At 43.3% G+C, this 18384-nt stretch overlaps 1 protein-coding gene across 1 annotated transcript in view; it reads left to right on the top strand.

The window, feature by feature from the left end:
* Positions 1-16231, top strand: part of ARHGAP31 (Rho GTPase activating protein 31) — a 178520-nt gene extending 162289 nt beyond the window's left edge. The window contains exons 8-12 of the mRNA XM_040422906.1: positions 5138-5265; positions 5789-5848; positions 11015-11677; positions 11926-12152; positions 12566-16231. Coding sequence (XP_040278840.1) covers positions 5138-5265; positions 5789-5848; positions 11015-11677; positions 11926-12152; positions 12566-14725 — 3238 coding nt within the window. The 3' untranslated portion in view covers positions 14726-16231. The remainder of the gene's footprint in view (positions 1-5137; positions 5266-5788; positions 5849-11014; positions 11678-11925; positions 12153-12565) is intronic.
* The last annotated feature ends 2153 nt before the right edge of the window (positions 16232-18384 follow it).

Below are 18384 nucleotides of genomic sequence, written 5' to 3'. Positions count from 1 at the left end.
TATCAGGAGGCCACAGAGTGGCACAATGACAGAGTGTGGAGGTGGCAGCAGCAGCATCAGGAGGAGGTCAGAGGGTGGCAAAATGACAGTGTGTTTGTGGCAGCAGCATCAGGAGGCCACAGAGTGGCACAATAGCAGAGTGTGGAGGTGGCGGCAGCAGCAGCATCAGGAGGAGGCCACAGGGTGGTACAATGACAGTGTGGAGGTTGCAGCTGGGGCATCAGGAGGCCACAGAGTGGCACAATGACAGAGTGTGGAGGTGGCAGCAAGGGCATCAGGAGGCCACAGAGTGGCAAGGTGACATAGTTTTGAGGTAGCAGCAGCATCAGGAGACCACAGATTGGCAAAGAGACATAGTGCGGAGGTGGCAGCAGCATCAGGGGACCACAGAGTAGCAAGGTGACATAGTGTGGAGGTGGCAGCAGCATCAGGAGACCACAGAGTGACCCAGTGACAGAGTGGGGAGGTGGGTGTCAATACCAGTACCAGCTGAAGACGGTGGGTGAAAGAAGGAGCACTTGGCATCAGATGTGTGGCATCAGATGTGTGGCAGCATCAGAATAGTAGCTTAGGCAGGTAGCCAGAAGAAACCGGTCTCTTTTGTCAAAGTGTTGGTGTGGCACCATGGATGATCTAGTCTGATGCATCAGGCATTGGTGGGTGAAATCCTGGCTGATCCACGCTTGATTCATCTTGACAAAGGTCAGTCTCTCCACATTTTGGGTGGACAGGCGAGTCCTTTTTGTCGTAACTATGGCCCCGCCACACGAAACACCCGATCTGATGCCACACTGCTGGCCGCGCAGGATAGGTTTTGGAGGGCAAACTCTTCCAGTTGCGGCCACCAAATCCAGTTGGGCTGCCCAGTAGTCCAGCGGATCTTCAATGTGGGGTGGCAGGGTGCTGTCCTAGTATGCCACCACCTGCTGGTTCAGGTCCTGCTCCAGGTCTAGCTGCTGCTGCTGCTGCTGGTGAGTAGTTTCTTCACTAGTCGGGTGAATAAAGCTGCTCATCAGCGACTTTAGACTCAAGTTGCTGCTGATGGACCTGGTACTGCTTAACCCCCCACACCCTGCCATAGCATGGCAGAGGAACGTGAGCGCAGAGGGCCCCCCCGGTCAGACCTGCGAGAGGTTGGGCGGTGGGCGCAGATAGGCAGCGGCCAACTGACCACATAGGATGTCTCTATAGTAGTTCAGTTTGTCCTTCCTCTCAGCTGCTGTAAAAAAGGCCCCCTTTTTGGACCGGTAGCGAGGGTCCAACAAGGTGGAGAGCCAGAAGTCATCCCTCTGCCGAATGGTGACAATTCAGCTGTCACTGCGCAAGTAAGTGAGCATGCATCGGGCCATTTGTGCAAGTGACTCGGAGGGACTCCCTGCCTCCATCTCCACTGCATACTGCCTCGGTGTGTCTGGATCCTCTGCCTCGTCTTTCTCATCGCCCTGTAGCTCCTCTGGCTGCTCCTGCTCCTCCTCTTCTGTCACCTGTGTGTAAAAACCACCCATTTCGCTACACATTGCTTGTGCTCCAATTTCCTCCTCCTCCTCCAGTTCAGCCCCCACAGGGCTGATGTGGCCGTGAGATCTTGGCGCCACGTTTCCAGTCCCCTGACCACCCAGATTTACCAGCATCTGTTCCAGGACATGAAGCAGTGGAATGACGTTGCGTTGTTCATCCCGTAGTTCTGGCAACTGACAAATAATGTGGCCTCCTCAAAGGGCCTGAGCAATCGGCAGGTGTCACCAGGGTCGTCTTTATTATTGATTGGACCCTGGGCAAGAATTTACTTGGGCCCCCTGGATCCAACCTTCCCACACCCTAGCATGCAATCACCACAACACACACACACACACAAAAAAAAACACACCTCGTAGAGTAGTAAACGTTAATAATGATGAGTGGCCACTAGAGGTGTCCCTTGGCAGTGATGTAAATATGGCCTTTTTTTCTGAAAAGGCAGTGTTTACATAAAAAAGCTTGCAGAGACATGATATAGACACCAGAACTACTACGGTTAGCTGTTGTGGTTCTGGTGACTAAAGTGTCCCTTAATATAGAGAAAAAAAAAAGAATCAGCTCAAAAGTATCAAATAAAATGGCTGTATCATTATTCTAAAAATTTAAAAAAGCACAACTTCTGACACAAATATACAGTATTTTGCAGATTACTTTTTTTTTTTTTTACAATGTGCAGATAGTACTGTACTACTAACCCCCCCATCTACCCCTCCCCCCTCCAACCACCCAGCACCCTTACTCACATAAAACAAGTAATATATATAATATAGCTTACAGTGAATTACTGTAAATACTTACAGTTCTGAAGACTCCAGCGGCTCAGGATCAGTGCTCTGTGCAGCTGGGCTGGGAGTGGGCACCGCTCTGCAGTTCAGGAAGGAGACCGGGGATCGGCTCATCCTAGCGTTGCAGTGCCTCCTCGTGACGTCACGGCGCGCGGCGTACGCAAAGGGCAGGGGAGGTTGGGAGGAGGAGCAAGCAAGTACTGTGTTTTTTCGCCCTATAAGACGCAGCGGCCCATAAGACGCACCTAGGTTTTACAGGGGGACAATAAGAAAAAAAATATTTTCATTACACCTCAGGTCAGACCACCAATCAGACCACCAATGTTAATCAGACCTCAGCTAACAGCCCCAATAAGACCCCCAATGTTAATAAGACCCCAATCGGACCTCAGCTCAGACCCCAATATGAATGACCCCCAATCAGACCTCAGATAAGAGCCCGATGCCTCTCATCAGCCCCTCATAGCAGCCCCCAGTAGTCTTATAGTAGCCCCCAGTAGTCTTATAGCAGCCCCCACTAGCCTTATAGCAGCCCCCAGTAGCCTCATAGCAGCCCCCATTAGCCTCATAGCAGCTCCCAGTAGCCTCATAGCAGCCCCCATTAGCCTCATAGCAGCCACCATTAGCCTCATAGCAGCCACCAGTAGCCTTATAGCAGCCCCCAGTAGCCTTATAGCAGCCCACAGTAGCTTCTCATCAGCCCCCAGCAGCCTCTCCATCAGCCCCCAGTGCCTCTCACCAGCCTCCAGAAGTGTCCATCAGCCTCATAAATATAAAATAAAAAAAAACACTTACCTCTCCTGCTCCTGGACGCTGCCGCTCCTCTCCTCCAACGCAATCTGCATCCTCAAGCGGTTGGCTGTGCTGTGAAGGCTGCGCACAGCGTGATGTCACAGAGTGCCTCACGCTGTGCGCAGTCCTGCACAGCCGACAGCCGTGGACCAGGAAGTGGTGAGTACAAAGCCTTCACCGCTTCCGGGTCCTCCGGTACTAATTTACGATAATGTCATTAAATTTGTGGGCAGTGGCCAGCGGGGCTCAAGAGGCAGCTGCTTTGGGCCCCCAGGAGCAACTGGGCCCGGGGCAGCTGCCCCTTTTGCCCTGCATTAAAGATGGCCCTGGGTGTCACGCATGAGTTGCCACTGGCTGACATCAAAGTTACACAGGGGAGTACTCCTGTCCACTTGGATCATCAAGAAATCGTTGATGGCCTTTCTCTGTTCGTACAGTCGGTCCAACATATGGAGGGTGGAATTCCAATGGGTGGAAACGTCGCATATCAGCCTATGTTGGGGGATGCCGTTCTGCCACTGCAGCTCAAGGAGGGTGTGCTTTGCTGTGTACGAGTGGCTGAAGTGCCTGCAAAGTTTCCTGGCCATTTTTAGGATGTCTTGCAGATGGGTGGAAGAATTCAGGAACTGCTTTACAACCAGATTGAACACGTGTGCCATGCAGGGCGCATGGCTCAGTCCTCCTTGACGCAGCGCTGACACTATGTTCTTCCCGTTTTTGGTCACCATGGTTCCGATTTTCAGTTGTCGCGGAGAAAGCCAGGATTCGATTTCTTGATGGACACGGAGCAGTTCCTCCCCTGTGTGACTCCGTTCGCCCAGGCAAACAAGGTGCAGAACAGCGTGACACCGCCGTGCCCTGCACATGTGGTATGCTGGAGGAGCACTGTGAATTGTCCCTGCAGTGGAGGCTGAGGACATGGTGGAGGATGAGGAGGCAGAGGCGGGCATTGTTGCAGGACCAACGGCGTGAGAACGTGATGGAGGAAGCGGCGTCACCTGGCCAAGTTCCTGGTGTGGCTGTGCAGGAACCATATTCACCTAGTGGGCCGTAAAGGACATGTATTGTCCTTGACCGTAGTTACAGCTCCACACGTCGGCGCTGCTGTGCACTTTGGCAGACACCGACAGGCTCAAGGACTGGCCCACCTTCTGTTCTACATATGTATGCAGGGCTGGTACTGCCTTTTTGGCAAAGAAATGAGGGCTTGGGACTATCCACCTCGGCTTGGCACAAGCCATCAGTTCTCTGAAATGTGCAGAGTCCACCACTTGGAAAGGGATGGACTGCAGCACCAGCAACTTAGACAGGAGCACGTTCTGCTTCTGCGCCGTTGGATGCATGCACACATACTGTTATCTCTTTGCAATAGCTTTGGTTAAAACAAACTGTAGAACCCCTTTAAGTATTTTCAGTAATTTTATTTTAAACAGTCAAAGTAGTGTTAATATCAGTGCTTGGGGGAATACAGTAGATAGGCTGCATTCTCAGTGATGTCACTGCTCTCTAGTGATGGATAGGCTGCATTCTCAGTGATGTCACTGCTCTGTAGTGAATGGATAGGCTGCATTCTCAGTGATGTCACTGCTCTCTAGTGAATGGATAGGCTGCATTCTCAGTTATGTCACTGCTCTCTATTGAATGGATAGGATGCATTCTCAGTGATGTCACTGCTCTCTAGTGAATGGATAGGCTGCATTCTCAGTGATGTCACTGCTCTCTAGTGAATGGATAGGCTGCATTCTCAGTGATGTCACTGCTCTCTAATGAATGGATAGGCAGCATTCTCAGCGATGTCACTGCTCTCTAGTGAATGGATAGGCTGCATTCTCAGTGATGTCACTGCTCTCTAGTGAATGGATAGGCTGCATTCTCAGTGATGTCACTGCTCTCTAGTGAATGGATAGGCTGCATTCTCAGTGATGTCACTGTTATTCACCCTTGTAATGCACAGCTACATTTCTATCACTTAATCTGGATAATTTTAATTGCTCAATCCTAATCTGTCTTTAATGTTATCTTTTTTTTGTAAATATCTGCAGGAGGAAACTTTCCACAAAGTCTAAAAAATGGAGATCTATATTCAACCTCGGTCGTTCTGGAGCTGAATCCAAATCTAAACTGAGCCGTAATGGAAGTGTGTTTGTCAGAGGGCAGAAAGAAATGGGAGGTAAGAGTACAAGAGGAGTATAAATTACCATGACCAGTCTGTACACAACTACCACCAGCTTTTACCTTGAAATTAAAGTCAGTCCCTGGACATCTTTTCTTTTTTATCTAACTATCTTTTACTTGATTTATTCAATGACTTTTGTGATGTAATATCACGTCAAATTAGAAACTGCTCCATCTGTAGGTCCACAATTCTCTGATGCTTTTTTTTTTTTTTACTGAACTCGCCCGCAGTAATATGATAAAACTCTCTCTGCCTGCAGCCACCACTAGGGGGAGCTCAGGAGCTTACTGCATACTGTTTATACATTGCACTCATTAATAACACGGTGTGCAGCAAGCTCCCTCTAGTGGTGACTGCAGGTAACCGTAACTGTTATCTGAGCTCCCACAATGCACTGGTCCCTGGTGAAATGACACTAGAAGAATTTCTAATAGCGGTTTGGATGTGAAGTATACAAATGATAAATCTGAGACTTTTCTTTTGCTGTAGCTGTAACACTGCACCTCTCTCTTCGCAGAGAAAGTCACCATACGGCCGGCCAAGAGCATGGACTCCTTGTGCTCTCTACCTACGGAAGGTGAGTACAGCGCCCCATACAAGAGCTGCAGAATCTGTACGCCCGTCACAGGCGCATCCGTCACCACCGGCCGCGCAGAACAGTCAGTGCAGCACGCAGATCACAATCACCCAGAATTATATGCTGCCTGGAGAAATGGCCGCCTGTCACACCCGTCATGTAGAGGATCGGTACTTGTAAGCCATATTTATGGGCTCACAGCGGGTCCTGATTTATTCTCCAACATGTGCGAACTAAAGGTGTTATGGCAAAATCTATCCATCTATCTATCTATCTATCTATCTATCATCTATCTATCTCTCTATTATCTATCTATCTATCATCTATCTATCTATCTATTATCTATCTATCTATCTATCTATCTATCTATCTCATATCTATTATCTATCTATCTCATATCTATCTATTATCTATCTATCTATCTATCTATCTATCTATCTATTATCTATCTATCTATTATCTATCTATCTATCTATCTATCTATCTCCTATCTATCTATTATCTATCTATTATCTATCTATCTATCTATCTATCTATTATCCATCTATCTATCTATCTATCTCATATCTATCTATCTATCCATCTATCTCCTATCTATCTATTATCTATCTATTATCTATCTATCTATCTATCTATCTATCTATCTATCTATCTATCTATCTATCTATTATCTATCTATCTATCTATCATCTATCTCATATCTATCTATCTATCTATCTATCTATCTATCCATCTATCTATTATCTATCTATTATCTATCTATTATCTATCTATTATCTATCTATCTATCTATTATCTATCTATCTATCTATCTATCTATTATCTATTATCTATCTATTATCTATCTATCTATCTCATATCTCTCTATCTATCTATCTATCTATCTATCTATTATCTATCTATCTATCTATCTTTCTATCTATCTATTATCTATCTATCTATCTATCTCATATCTATCTATCTATCTATCTATCTATCTCATATCTCTCTATCTATCTATCTATCTATCTATCTATCTATCTATCTATCTATTATCTATCTATCTATCTATCTATCTATCTATCTCATATCTCTCTATCTATCTATCTATCTATCTATTATCTATCTATCTCATATCTATCTATCTATCTATCTATCTATCTATCTATCTATCTATCTATCTATCTATCTATATCTATCTATCCATCTATCATCTATCTATCTATCTATCTATCTATCTATCTATCTATCTATCATCTCATATCTATCTATCTATCTATCTATCTATCTATCTATCTATCTATCTATCTATCTATCTATCTCATATCTATCTATCTATCTATCTATCTCATATCTATCTATCTATCTATCTATCTATCTCCTATCTATCTATCTATCTATCTATTATCTATCTATCTATCTATCTATCTATTATCTATCTATCTATCTATCTATCTATCTATCTATCTATCTATCTATCTCCTATCTATCTATCTATCTATCTATCTATCTATCTATCTATTATCTATCTATCTATCTATCTATCTATCTATCTATCTATCTATCTCATATCTATCCAGTGGCGTAACTAGAGTGTTATGGGCCCCACCCCCATTTTTACAAAGAGGCAGCAGATTTTCTTTACACTAGGGCTCTTTCACACTCGCGGATCCTGTGCGGGTAATCCACTCCGTGAAAGAGAGCCAAGCCCCGTTCCGGACAGCAGAGACACGGAGCAGTAACTTGATTGATGCCTTTCTGTGACCTTTTTACTACAAAATCACAGTGAGATAAAGTTGTCACCGCGATTTTGCAGTAAAAAGATCCCAGAGAGGCATCAGTCATGTCCGTGTCTCTGAGAACAATAAGCAGACGGCTCACCTTGGACAATCAATAAAGTAAATAGTGAATGTAAAGGTTGGACCGGCACTTAAAACACTAAGAGAGATGTGGAACCAAACACATTTATTTAACACCATAAAATAAATCTAGGTACTAACATCGATTATACATTCTATCGATAGAATATCGATTATAAAAATCAATCAGATAAAATCGAATCAAATAAAATACATGGAATAAAAATGAACATAAAATTGCAATATTCTAAATCGATTGCTGTTAGATTTCTTCTGGAGACCTATGTATATCGGTGAAAGTCCCAGTACAAAAGACCCATATGTATAGGTACGTCTCAATGGCAGATATCAAGATATATGGGACCCTCCGTCTTTGTGTAGAGGGCACAATTTCGCCTAGGTTTCAGGTTTCCATAGTCAATCAATATAACCCGCTTGTGGTTACTCACAACCCTTTGCGCTGATCAAGAGATAATTTTTCTGCGTGTGGAAGTTCTTTCAGGTGGCGTCCCACCATTCACATCCCAATCCAGCAGTGTTGGTTTCTCTTTGCAGTGACTCTCAGGATCTCGTCTCAAATCTCGTGGGACTTGGTCCGACTGTAGGTTTTCGTGAGTCAAGCAAAGTTTTTCTCCTTACTAGTAGGATTTAATAAATGGCCATGTATGATTCGCAGTCAAATTCACGCACAGGTATTCCGTCCAGACGCGTTTCGAGATAGCTTATCTTTTCCTCAGTGGGTCCATGTTAGTGTCTCTGCTGTCCGGAACGGGGCTTGGCTGTCTTTCACGCAGCGGATTACCCGCACGGGATCTGCTTGTGTGAAAGAGCCCTAAGCCCAATGCATGGCTACACTCACCCAGTCCTAATAAAATCTGGTCCTTCCTCATCCAGGGTGTCGCTGGTATCGGCGTGATGTCCCCTGGATCCAGAATAAGGTCCCTGTGGTGATAGAGAAATAAAGAATAATCACATAAGGAAGGGATGGTGACTGCCCCAGTGAAATCACCAGCAGGGGGCGCTGTGCTGGCCTGTAAGACTGAGCCATACCAATGTATAGCAGAGTAATCTAGGACATTTCCCCTAAGTGCTACCACACAGTACTAATGCCCACCTTGTGGCCCCTCACAGTGGTTATGCCAGATATGTTCCCCCTCACAGTAGTTATGCCAGATATATGCCCTTCACAGCAGTTATACCAGATATGTGCCCGTCACAGCAGTTATGCCAGATATGTGGCCCCTCACAGTAGTTATACCAGATATGTGCCCCTCACAGTAGTTATGCCAGATATGTGCCTTTCTCACAGTGGTTATGCCAGATATATGCCCTTCACAGCAGTTATACCAGATATGTGCCCGTCACAGCAGTTATACCAGATATGTGCCCGTCACAGCAGTTATGCCAGATATGTGCCCATCACAGCAGTTATGCCAGATATGTGGCCCCTCACAGTAGTTATACCAGATATGTGCCCCTCACAGTGGTTATGCCAGATATGTGCCCCTCACGGTAGTTATGCCAGATATGTTCCCCCTCACAGTGGTTATGGCCAGATATGTTCCCCCTCACAGTAGTTATGCCAGATATGTGCCCCCTCACAGTGGTTATGCCCTCTTCCCTGATGACGCGCTCCCACACTCACATCGCGTTGCTGGCTGTGCTGAAGGCCGATTCCTGGGCTTTCAGAGCTCCTCCCACAGCCAGCAGCACGATGTGCAGCCAGCAGGGGGAGGGCGTGAGCTCAGAAGAACAGTAAAGTAGGGAGCGGAGAGGTCACCCTGCTTCACTTTGAAAATGAACAGCCGGGTTAGTGCACCCCCCCCCTTCCTTGCCTCTGCTCTCCCCTGCCTCCTGCGCCCCCTCATGTTTGAAGAGCGCCTTGACGGGGCCCAGCATTCTCACTGTACTTCATGCCGGGCCCCGTCAGAGCGCTCCCATTAAATGTGAGTGCAGCAGGCCCCCTCCCCCCACCAGGCCCGGTCGCAGTTGCACCCGCTGCGACCGCGATCGTTACGCCCCTGTATCTATCTCATATCTATCTGTCTGTCTATCTATCTATCTCATATCTATCTATCTCATATACAGTACAGACCAAAAGTTTGGACACACCTTCTCATTCAAAGAGTTTTCTTTATTTTCATGACTATGAAAGCATCAAAACTATGAATTAAACACATGTGGAATTATATTCATAACAAACAAGTGTGAAACAACTGAAAATATGTCATATTCTAGGTTCTTCAAAGTAGCCACCTTTTGCTTTGATTACTGCTTTGCACACTCTTGGCATTCTCTTGATGAGCTTCAAGAGGTAGTCCCCTGAAATGGTCTTCCAACAGTCTTGAAGGAGTTCCCAGAGATGCTTAGCACTTGTTGGCCCTTTTGCCTTCACTCTGCGGTCCAGCTCACCCCAAACCATCTCGATTGGGTTCAGGTCCGGTGACTGTGGAGGCCAGGTCATCTGGCGCAGCACCCCATCACTCTCCTTCATGGTCAAATAGCCCTTACTTTAAAAGTTTTCCCAGTTTTTCAGCTGATTGACTGACCTTCATTCCTTAAAGTAATGATGGCCACTCGTTTTTCTTTACTTAGCTGCTTTTTTCTTGCCATAATACAAATTCTAACAGTCTATTCAGTAGGACTATCAGCTGTGTATCCACCTGACTTCTCCTCAACGCCACTGATGGTCCCAACCCCATTTATAAGGCAAGAAATCCCACTTATTGAACCTGACAGGGCACACCTGTGAAGTGAAAACCATTTCAGGGGACTACCTCTTGAAGCTCATCAAGAGAATGCCAAGAGTGTGCAAAGCAGTAATCAAATCAAAAGGTGGCTACTTTGAAGAACCTAGAATATGACATATTTTCAGTTGTTTCACACTTGTTTGTTATGTATATAATTCCACATGTGTTAATTCATAGTTTTGATGCCTTCAGTGTGAATCTACAATTTTCATAGTCATGAAAATAAAGAAAACTCTTTGAATGAGAAGGTGTGTCCAAACTTTTGGTCTGTACTGTATATCTGTCTATCTCATATCTATCTATCTATCTATCTATCTATCTATCTATCTATCTCCTATCTATCTATCTCCTATCTATCTATCTATCTATCTATCTATCTATCTATCTATCAGTCACAATAACAAAACCCCTCATTCTCAGGACAGGTGATGGTCCCAGCAGTCACACCCCCACTGATCAGAACGTGGTGATATATCTTTGTTGTGACCCAATAAAGACTGGATATAATAATACGATAACCATTCTAATATAGACAAATGTTCCTAATAAAACAAATCCTTTTCTTTGTCTTCTTCAAGGTGAGGATGAAAAAGTTGGTCGATTCAAGAGACCGGCGGGCGCTGGTGGCTTCTTTATTCCGGTCCTCAGGTCGCGGGCCACAGGGACTGGTAGCACTTATGATGTAAGCAAGCAAGACAGTGAATGGGACAGTGAAGAAGCTATTGGTGCTGTAGGAGGCTCTACCCAAGAAAAAGATACGCTTAAGACTCCTCAGGTGAAACCCCCACCTGAACAGATGAAAGTGTTCCGGGTTGGCGACGACCTGGAGAATGAACAGAACTCTCCAAAAGGAAGGAAGATGTTTTATGCTTCAAGTGACGGACCCACTAAATCTGGATTCCCTGGTAGTCTATTTCCTTTGGAAGCTTCACCTAGACACCAACGAAAAGCCCTCAACATCTCAGAACCATTTTCTGTCTCGGTTCCTCTACGTGTCTCTGCAGTTATCAGTGCCAACAGTACTCCTTGCCGAGCCAACTCCAAGGAACGCCATCTTCTCTCTAGTCTGGAGGAGTTACCTCTGCTAGAACCGCTTGTTGGTCCCAAATCCCCAGGTGCAGATTCCAATAACAAAAGTGGACTTAAAACAGGACCTCAATATCCAGATGTGACCGAGCCAGTAAAGATTCATGAGCCAAGGAGACCATGTCTTAAAGATCTTAGCCCAGATTTATTTGAAGGTAAAACTACTCTCTCCCCATAATGTCTACTTTCTGGGTGTCAAAGTTATGTACATAGTTTCTATGATTCTTTTGAAACCCTCCATTGCAAGAACGTCTTATTCTTCTTTTCATTTGATCTCCTAGGAGATGCTGAAAGTTGTCTTATCTTCCAAATTGCTGGACATTCTATTAAAGTTACTGTTAAATGCAAACTTTAATGATAATTTTTGTTGATGTTCAAATATTTTTGCATTTTGTTCTTGCAGAAGACAATCGAACACTGACCCTGAAGGAAATCTTACTAGAAATGTCCCAGTTACCAGATATACTACCCAGCTCTGCAGATAGAAAGCCAGTTGAGCACACGTTCGTGTCTATCAATGAGCTACCTCAAGTCAAAAACTTGGAGCCAAAGAAACCAGAACCGTTGAAAACACCTGAAGAAGAGAAAACTGAAATAAGTGATGTAGATGATCTTTTCCCGCATCACCAGGTACCTTTTGCTTCTGGATCTGCACCTCTGTGATGATTTTCCCCATCCTGCCTTGTGAGGTGGCCTGTAGCTGTCACATCCAGGCATATAGAGAATGAAGAGGTGGCCACATACGGTTTATCTATTATCTTCAGTGGTAGCCCTAAAAATAGGCATGGGCACTTATTTTCATAACTCCCATGGAAGTGAAGGGAGAGGCCCATGCAAATGCTAGATGCAATGGCCAACAGCCACCTCACCAGGAATAATTCGGGTTAGGTACTTTCGTTCTCTCCCCTCTGAGACCCACATTTATGGAGCATTTCTCCTGTGTTATCCATAAATGTCCGACATGTGAATAAACCTTTAAATAAATATTTTTATTGTGTTGCCAAGTTTTAATTGTTGGTTTTTGTGTATTTTCTTTTCTTAAGGATGATGATGCCTCCTCCATCACTCTCTTGGACCCGCTTTGGTCAAATATCCAACAAGAACTGAAGATCATCGAGTCCGAGGAAGACCTTTCCACCCATTCAGAAAGTGCCATGGATTCTAAGAGACCGCCATCACCTCTTACTCCAAATAAGCTTTTGGTAGAATTAGAAAGTGCTACTGATGGGTTATCAGGTCTTACTACGGACAATATTTTGGAACCCGTGGATGATGATTGCATGAGAAAGGAAGCAAAAAAGGATAACCAAATTCCTTCAACTACGAATGAACTGGAAAGCCGCAGCGCTCTACCTCAAGAGGTCCAAGAATGCAGAATGCAGGATGAACTAGTTATTGATGATGAACCTTCAAAGTTAGTAAATGCTACTACTGAAGATGGAAGATTGTTAGAACTGGTTAATGTTAAGATAGACAAAGATGTTTCAAGCATAAAAGAAGAAGGAATGGAAATAGAATATGACAAAAAGTTGCAAGTGAGTGTGGATCTGGCAAAAGTAGAAAACTTTGAAGAAAAGGTTGATGAGAGAAAGTCAAGTGAGTCTTTAGACAATGATGATGATGACCTTGAGGTGGAAAGTGGACATGCATTTGAGCTTGAAGACTTTTGGGAAGATCACCACTGGGTAACAAGTCCACTTCATTCTCCAAAATTAAAGAACTTTCTGGATAAGGAAACACCAGCTATACCACCAAAAAGGAGAGGAACCACTGGGGATCTCTACAAAAAGCCAGAGTTTACTCGCAGTTTATCTCTGGACAGTAAAGACACAAGGGCAAGTCAGTGGTCCATAAAAGTTGCCGAAATGAAGGCAGATGGGTCTTTGTATATAAGATCAAGGACTGATCAAATATTTAATCAAAACATTCAGAGAGAACCTAGACATCGCTTAGTCATATCTAACTTTCCAGAAATGCCGCTGATTGGAAATCCGAGTGATTGCTGTCCTAATAGTATTGAAGCAAGTCCACATATGGAACCTGGAGTAAATCTGTCATGGGTAAGGGACAGTGAGCACCTAGACTCTATGGTGCCCTTAAATTCATTGAATAATTTACCAAATGCCCAAGACGTGCAAAAGCCAGACGATTTTTGTAAGCAAATCGAGCCAATTGAAAATTGTAAAGACGTCTCTGAGAAACCAAAAACGCGACCATCTTCCTTAAACTTAGAGGCCACCTCCACATCAGGAGCATCTATTTTTACTTTTGAAAATTCAACCCCTCTTGACTCTGTCATGCCAAAGAGTCAACAGAATCACCAATCAAGCACAGTGACAACGATAGCTCTGTATGACCGATCAAAAAGTCTAAATGAGAAATCATCCTCTTCTAGTTCAAGTATGGACCCGGACTATACATCAACAAATCATCACCTGATGAGTCGGCGTAATTCTGCTCCTGTGAGTGTGTCTGCTGTTAGGGCGTCATTTATGATAAAAATGTGTCAAGCCAAGGCAGTGCCAGTCATACCACCAAAGGTTCAGTACACTCAAATTCCGCAACCATTGCAGACAGTAAATGCAGAGTCAGAAATTACAGATCTAGAGAAAAAAGATGTAGTAAATGAACCTGACTTGACACCAACGCAGCCTCCAATGACTGGACATAATGACATTCTAAAGAGCACAAAAACTGAGGTTAAACCTGTAGAAGAGAAGGAAAACAATGACCCGATTACTGTAGATACACCCCATCATTCCGGTTTGAACTCTTCTACAGATGGCAACCATAGCATTCCTCAAGATGCCCCAGTCCTCCGTAGGAAGCGGACTTCAGATGGGGAAGCTACAGGAGATACACCATTGTCATCCAAAATGGAACGATCTTCTGGACTTTCGAGGTCTTCATTTCGAGCCAGATCTGGAAGACCTCAGAGTCTTATTTTGTTCAGTCCACCTTTTCCCATTATGGATCACCCTTCCATTGACACTAAAATTCTTCTGAGTCCAATTAAAAGTCCAAATCAGACAACACAAGAGTCTACAGGTGAGAACCAGAGAACGCCAGATGGGGTTATACTCAGGAATAAAATGACAATCCCCAAAAATGGTCAAAGACTTGAGACATCCACAAGTTGTTTCTACCAACCCCAACGGAGATCTGTCATCTTGGACAGTCGAAGTGGAAGGCAGATTGAATGACACCTTCAACCAAGGTTAAATTCTCACCCCAGAAGGACTTGTTTAAATGTTCTAAACAAATTAGGGAAAATGTATTCAATTGTAAAAAAAAAAATCTTTCTTTCCCCATGGAAACATTTTGGATTTTGCTCATTTTTTTCTTTATACTTCCCTTTCTCTACATATTAACAATAATATATAGCTGCAGTGCAGTTCCCATGATCGGGCTCGTCACAGGACAATACATCCATAGCTACAATAATGCAAGAAGGTCACTGTATATTTAGAACGTTTTTCATTTTCAAAATGTTTCTATCAGTCTCGAAAGCACTTTGAAAGAAAACCCACAATTTAAATTCTTCTTAACCAAAACAAGAAAGTGCATCTGGTCGTTGATCACAAGGACGGCGGCCGTTTTGCAACATGTCCATTTTTGAAGATGACAGACATCTTATTGCTGAAATATTTAATTAAAAAACATTTCAAGAAAAGGACTTTACACCTAAGTAAATCATATATGAATATAATGATAAGCTTATAAAAAACCATCGGCTTGGCTCTGTCCCGGAGTATGCTTTCTGCAGGGGAATCTTTTTGTTGCATTACTTGAGATTTGCAATTACTCCAACATTTTTTTTTAAATATAGGCACATTATAGATTGGTGAGTGATGGAGCCTGTGGAGGGTTTTCCCTCTTTACGATGACTTTGTGGCCTTAAGTCAACTACATAGTCAATTATGTGGCTGATCTGACTGGAATGACTGAACTTGTGTGAAAGGTTTCCCATTACTTTAACCATTGATGTGACTGGAAGATTTACCATAAGAACTAATTCTGGAGATAAGAGCCTCAAAGATGATAAAACACCAGAACATTTATCTACCTGTAAGTCTAAGGCCAGTTTTAGTGGTTTGATATCCATGTGTGCGGCTTTTGCTACATAAGTTGCTTTGTCTTTTTGATTCTCTTCTTTCTATCCAAAATATGACACCAATACTTAGTAGTAAAATACTACCCCCATGGCCATAAATATAACTATTACATTATTGTACATAGGAATCAGTTTTGTAGTAGTTAGATTGAAATTATCACAATTCTGGCCCCCTATGTACAATAATATAAGTACTACTGTAGAATAATGACCCTTATGGAAAATTTATAACTTCTATAATATGGCCCCTATGGATAAGAATATAACTACTATAATACTGCCTCTTATGTACAAGAATATAATTACTATAATACTGCCCCCCACATATAAGAATATAACTACTATAATACTGCCTATTATGTACAAGAATAAAACTCCTATAATACTCCCCCAAGCTCAGTAATAAATACAGTAGTAGAACCAAGCTCAGTACATAAACTAGGCATCGGAACCAAGCATATACATGAATACAGTACCAGAAAGAAGCTTTGACAGACAAACACAGCTGATGAGCCAAGATCATATATAAATACAGCACCAGAACCAAAGTCAGTACATATACAGCACCATAACAAAACACAGTGCATATACAGCATCAGAACCCAGCTCATAGCATAAATCCAGCACCAGAACCCAGCACAGAGGTGCAGCACTATAACTAAGCTCAGTACATGTACAGTACAGACCAAAAGTTTGGACACACCTTCTTCTCATTCAAAGAGTTTTCTTTATTTTCATGACTATGAAAATTGTAGATTCACACTGAAGGCATCAAATCTATGAATTAACACATGTGGAATTATATACATAACAAACAAGTGTGAAACAACTGAAAATATGTCATATTCTAGGTTCTTCAAAGTAGCCACCTTTTGCTTTGATTACTGCTTTGCACACTCTTGGCATTCTCTTGATGAGCTTCAAGAGGTAGTCCCCTGAAATGGTTTTCACTTCACAGGTGTGCCCTGTCAGGTTTAATAAGTGGTATTTCTTGCCTTATAAATGGGGTTGGGACCATCAGTGGTGTTGAGGAGACGTCAGGTGGATACACAGCTGATAGTCCTACTGAATAGACTGTTAGAATTTGTATTATGGCAAGAAAAAAGCAGCTAAGTAAAGAAAAACGAGTGGCCATCATTACTTTAAGAAATGAAGGTCAGTCAGTCAGCCGAAAAATTGGGAAAACTTTGAAAGTAAGGGCTATTTGACCATGAGGGAGAGTGATGGGGTGCTGCGCCAGATGACCTGGCCTCCACAGTCACCGGACCTGAACCCAATCGAGATGGTTTGGGGTGAGCTTGACCGCAGAGTGAAGGCAAAAGGGCCAACAAGTGCTAAGCATCTCTGGGAACTCATTCAAGACTGTTGGAAGACCATTTCAAGGGAGTACCTCTTGAAGCTCATCAAGAGAATGCCAAGAGTGTGCAAAGCAGTAATCAAAGCAAAATGTGGCTACCTTGAAGAACCTAGAATATGACATATTTTCAGTTGTTTCACACTTGTTTGTTATGTATATAATTCCACATGTGTTAATTCATAGTTTTGATGCCTTCATAGTCATGAAAATAAAGAAAACTCTTTGAATGAGAAGGTGTGTCCAAACTTTTGGTCTGTACTGTATATAGCACAAATAGCAGAAACAGTGCACAATTTATAAACACAGCACCTGAACCAAGCTCGTAACAAAAACCCAACATCAGAACCAAACTCAGTACATAGACACACTAGAACTGAAGTACATATATACAGCAGCAAAGCCAAGCTCAAATATAAATATGGCACCAGAACCAAGTTCAATACATATATACAGTCCCAGAACCATGCTCATGGGAACATAGGGGGTCATTTATTAAACAGAAATACTCCTAAATTAGGCGTATTTCTGGCACAGATTGTGGCGCAAAAATACTTTGTGCCGCAGCTTGTGACCTGGCATATGGTCTCATTTAGCATTTTCTAAATGTAAGACAACAAGGAAGCTGTCTTACATTTAGAACTGTCAGAGGATCTGCCAAAATTATATAAAGGCCGGTGTTTCTTCATAACTTTGGCGGATCCACCACCAGTTTAGGGGTTTATTAAGACCAGTGTCTAAAACATCGGTCTTAAAGGATAACCGTCAGGTTTTCATAAAAAAATCTATTTTCGCATATGTTACTGCTGTAGCGGCATTAGGCATAAAGCAATCTTTAGTTTCTTCACATACCACTGTTTTCCTTGAGTTTTTACCTTAGTTATGGCTGTTTAAACCTTTACAATATGAGGGCCTTCTCAAGATGGCTCCTCTGCCAAAACTGCCTTCCCTTACTTCACATACACACTTGCTGTAGCCAGCAGCTCCCTGCCAGCCAATCAGATTGGATTACTGAGAGACACGCCTCCTCACTCTGAAGCCTAATGCAGGCATGCAGTGTGAAGGACCGCCCCTCTGTCTTCTGTTTACAGTAAGTTGGGAGACAGATGAGCCCTAGCAACGGTCTTTTAAGGGAGCAGTGAAAAGGGACAGAGGAAAAATAATGAAAGCTGTTATTATAAGGTAATTACAGATCTTTTGACAATCACTGAAGGACTAACTCAGGTATACATGCCTAGCTCTAATAAACTAGCAAATAAAAAAAATATGACCGTTACCCTTAATAAATGTGCCCTATAGTTTGTAAGGCTGGAAAAAGACATGCATCATCCAGAGGAAGTCAAAACCCTCATGAGGTAGAAGCCAATTTTCCTCATTTTCGGGGGGAAATTCCT

The sequence above is a fragment of the Bufo bufo genome, chromosome 3, assembly GCF_905171765.1.
Source record: "Bufo bufo chromosome 3, aBufBuf1.1, whole genome shotgun sequence".
Lineage (NCBI taxonomy): Eukaryota > Metazoa > Chordata > Amphibia > Anura > Bufonidae > Bufo > Bufo bufo.
Note: the sequence above shows the minus strand (reverse complement) of the source record. Positions and strands in the feature narration are given on the sequence as shown.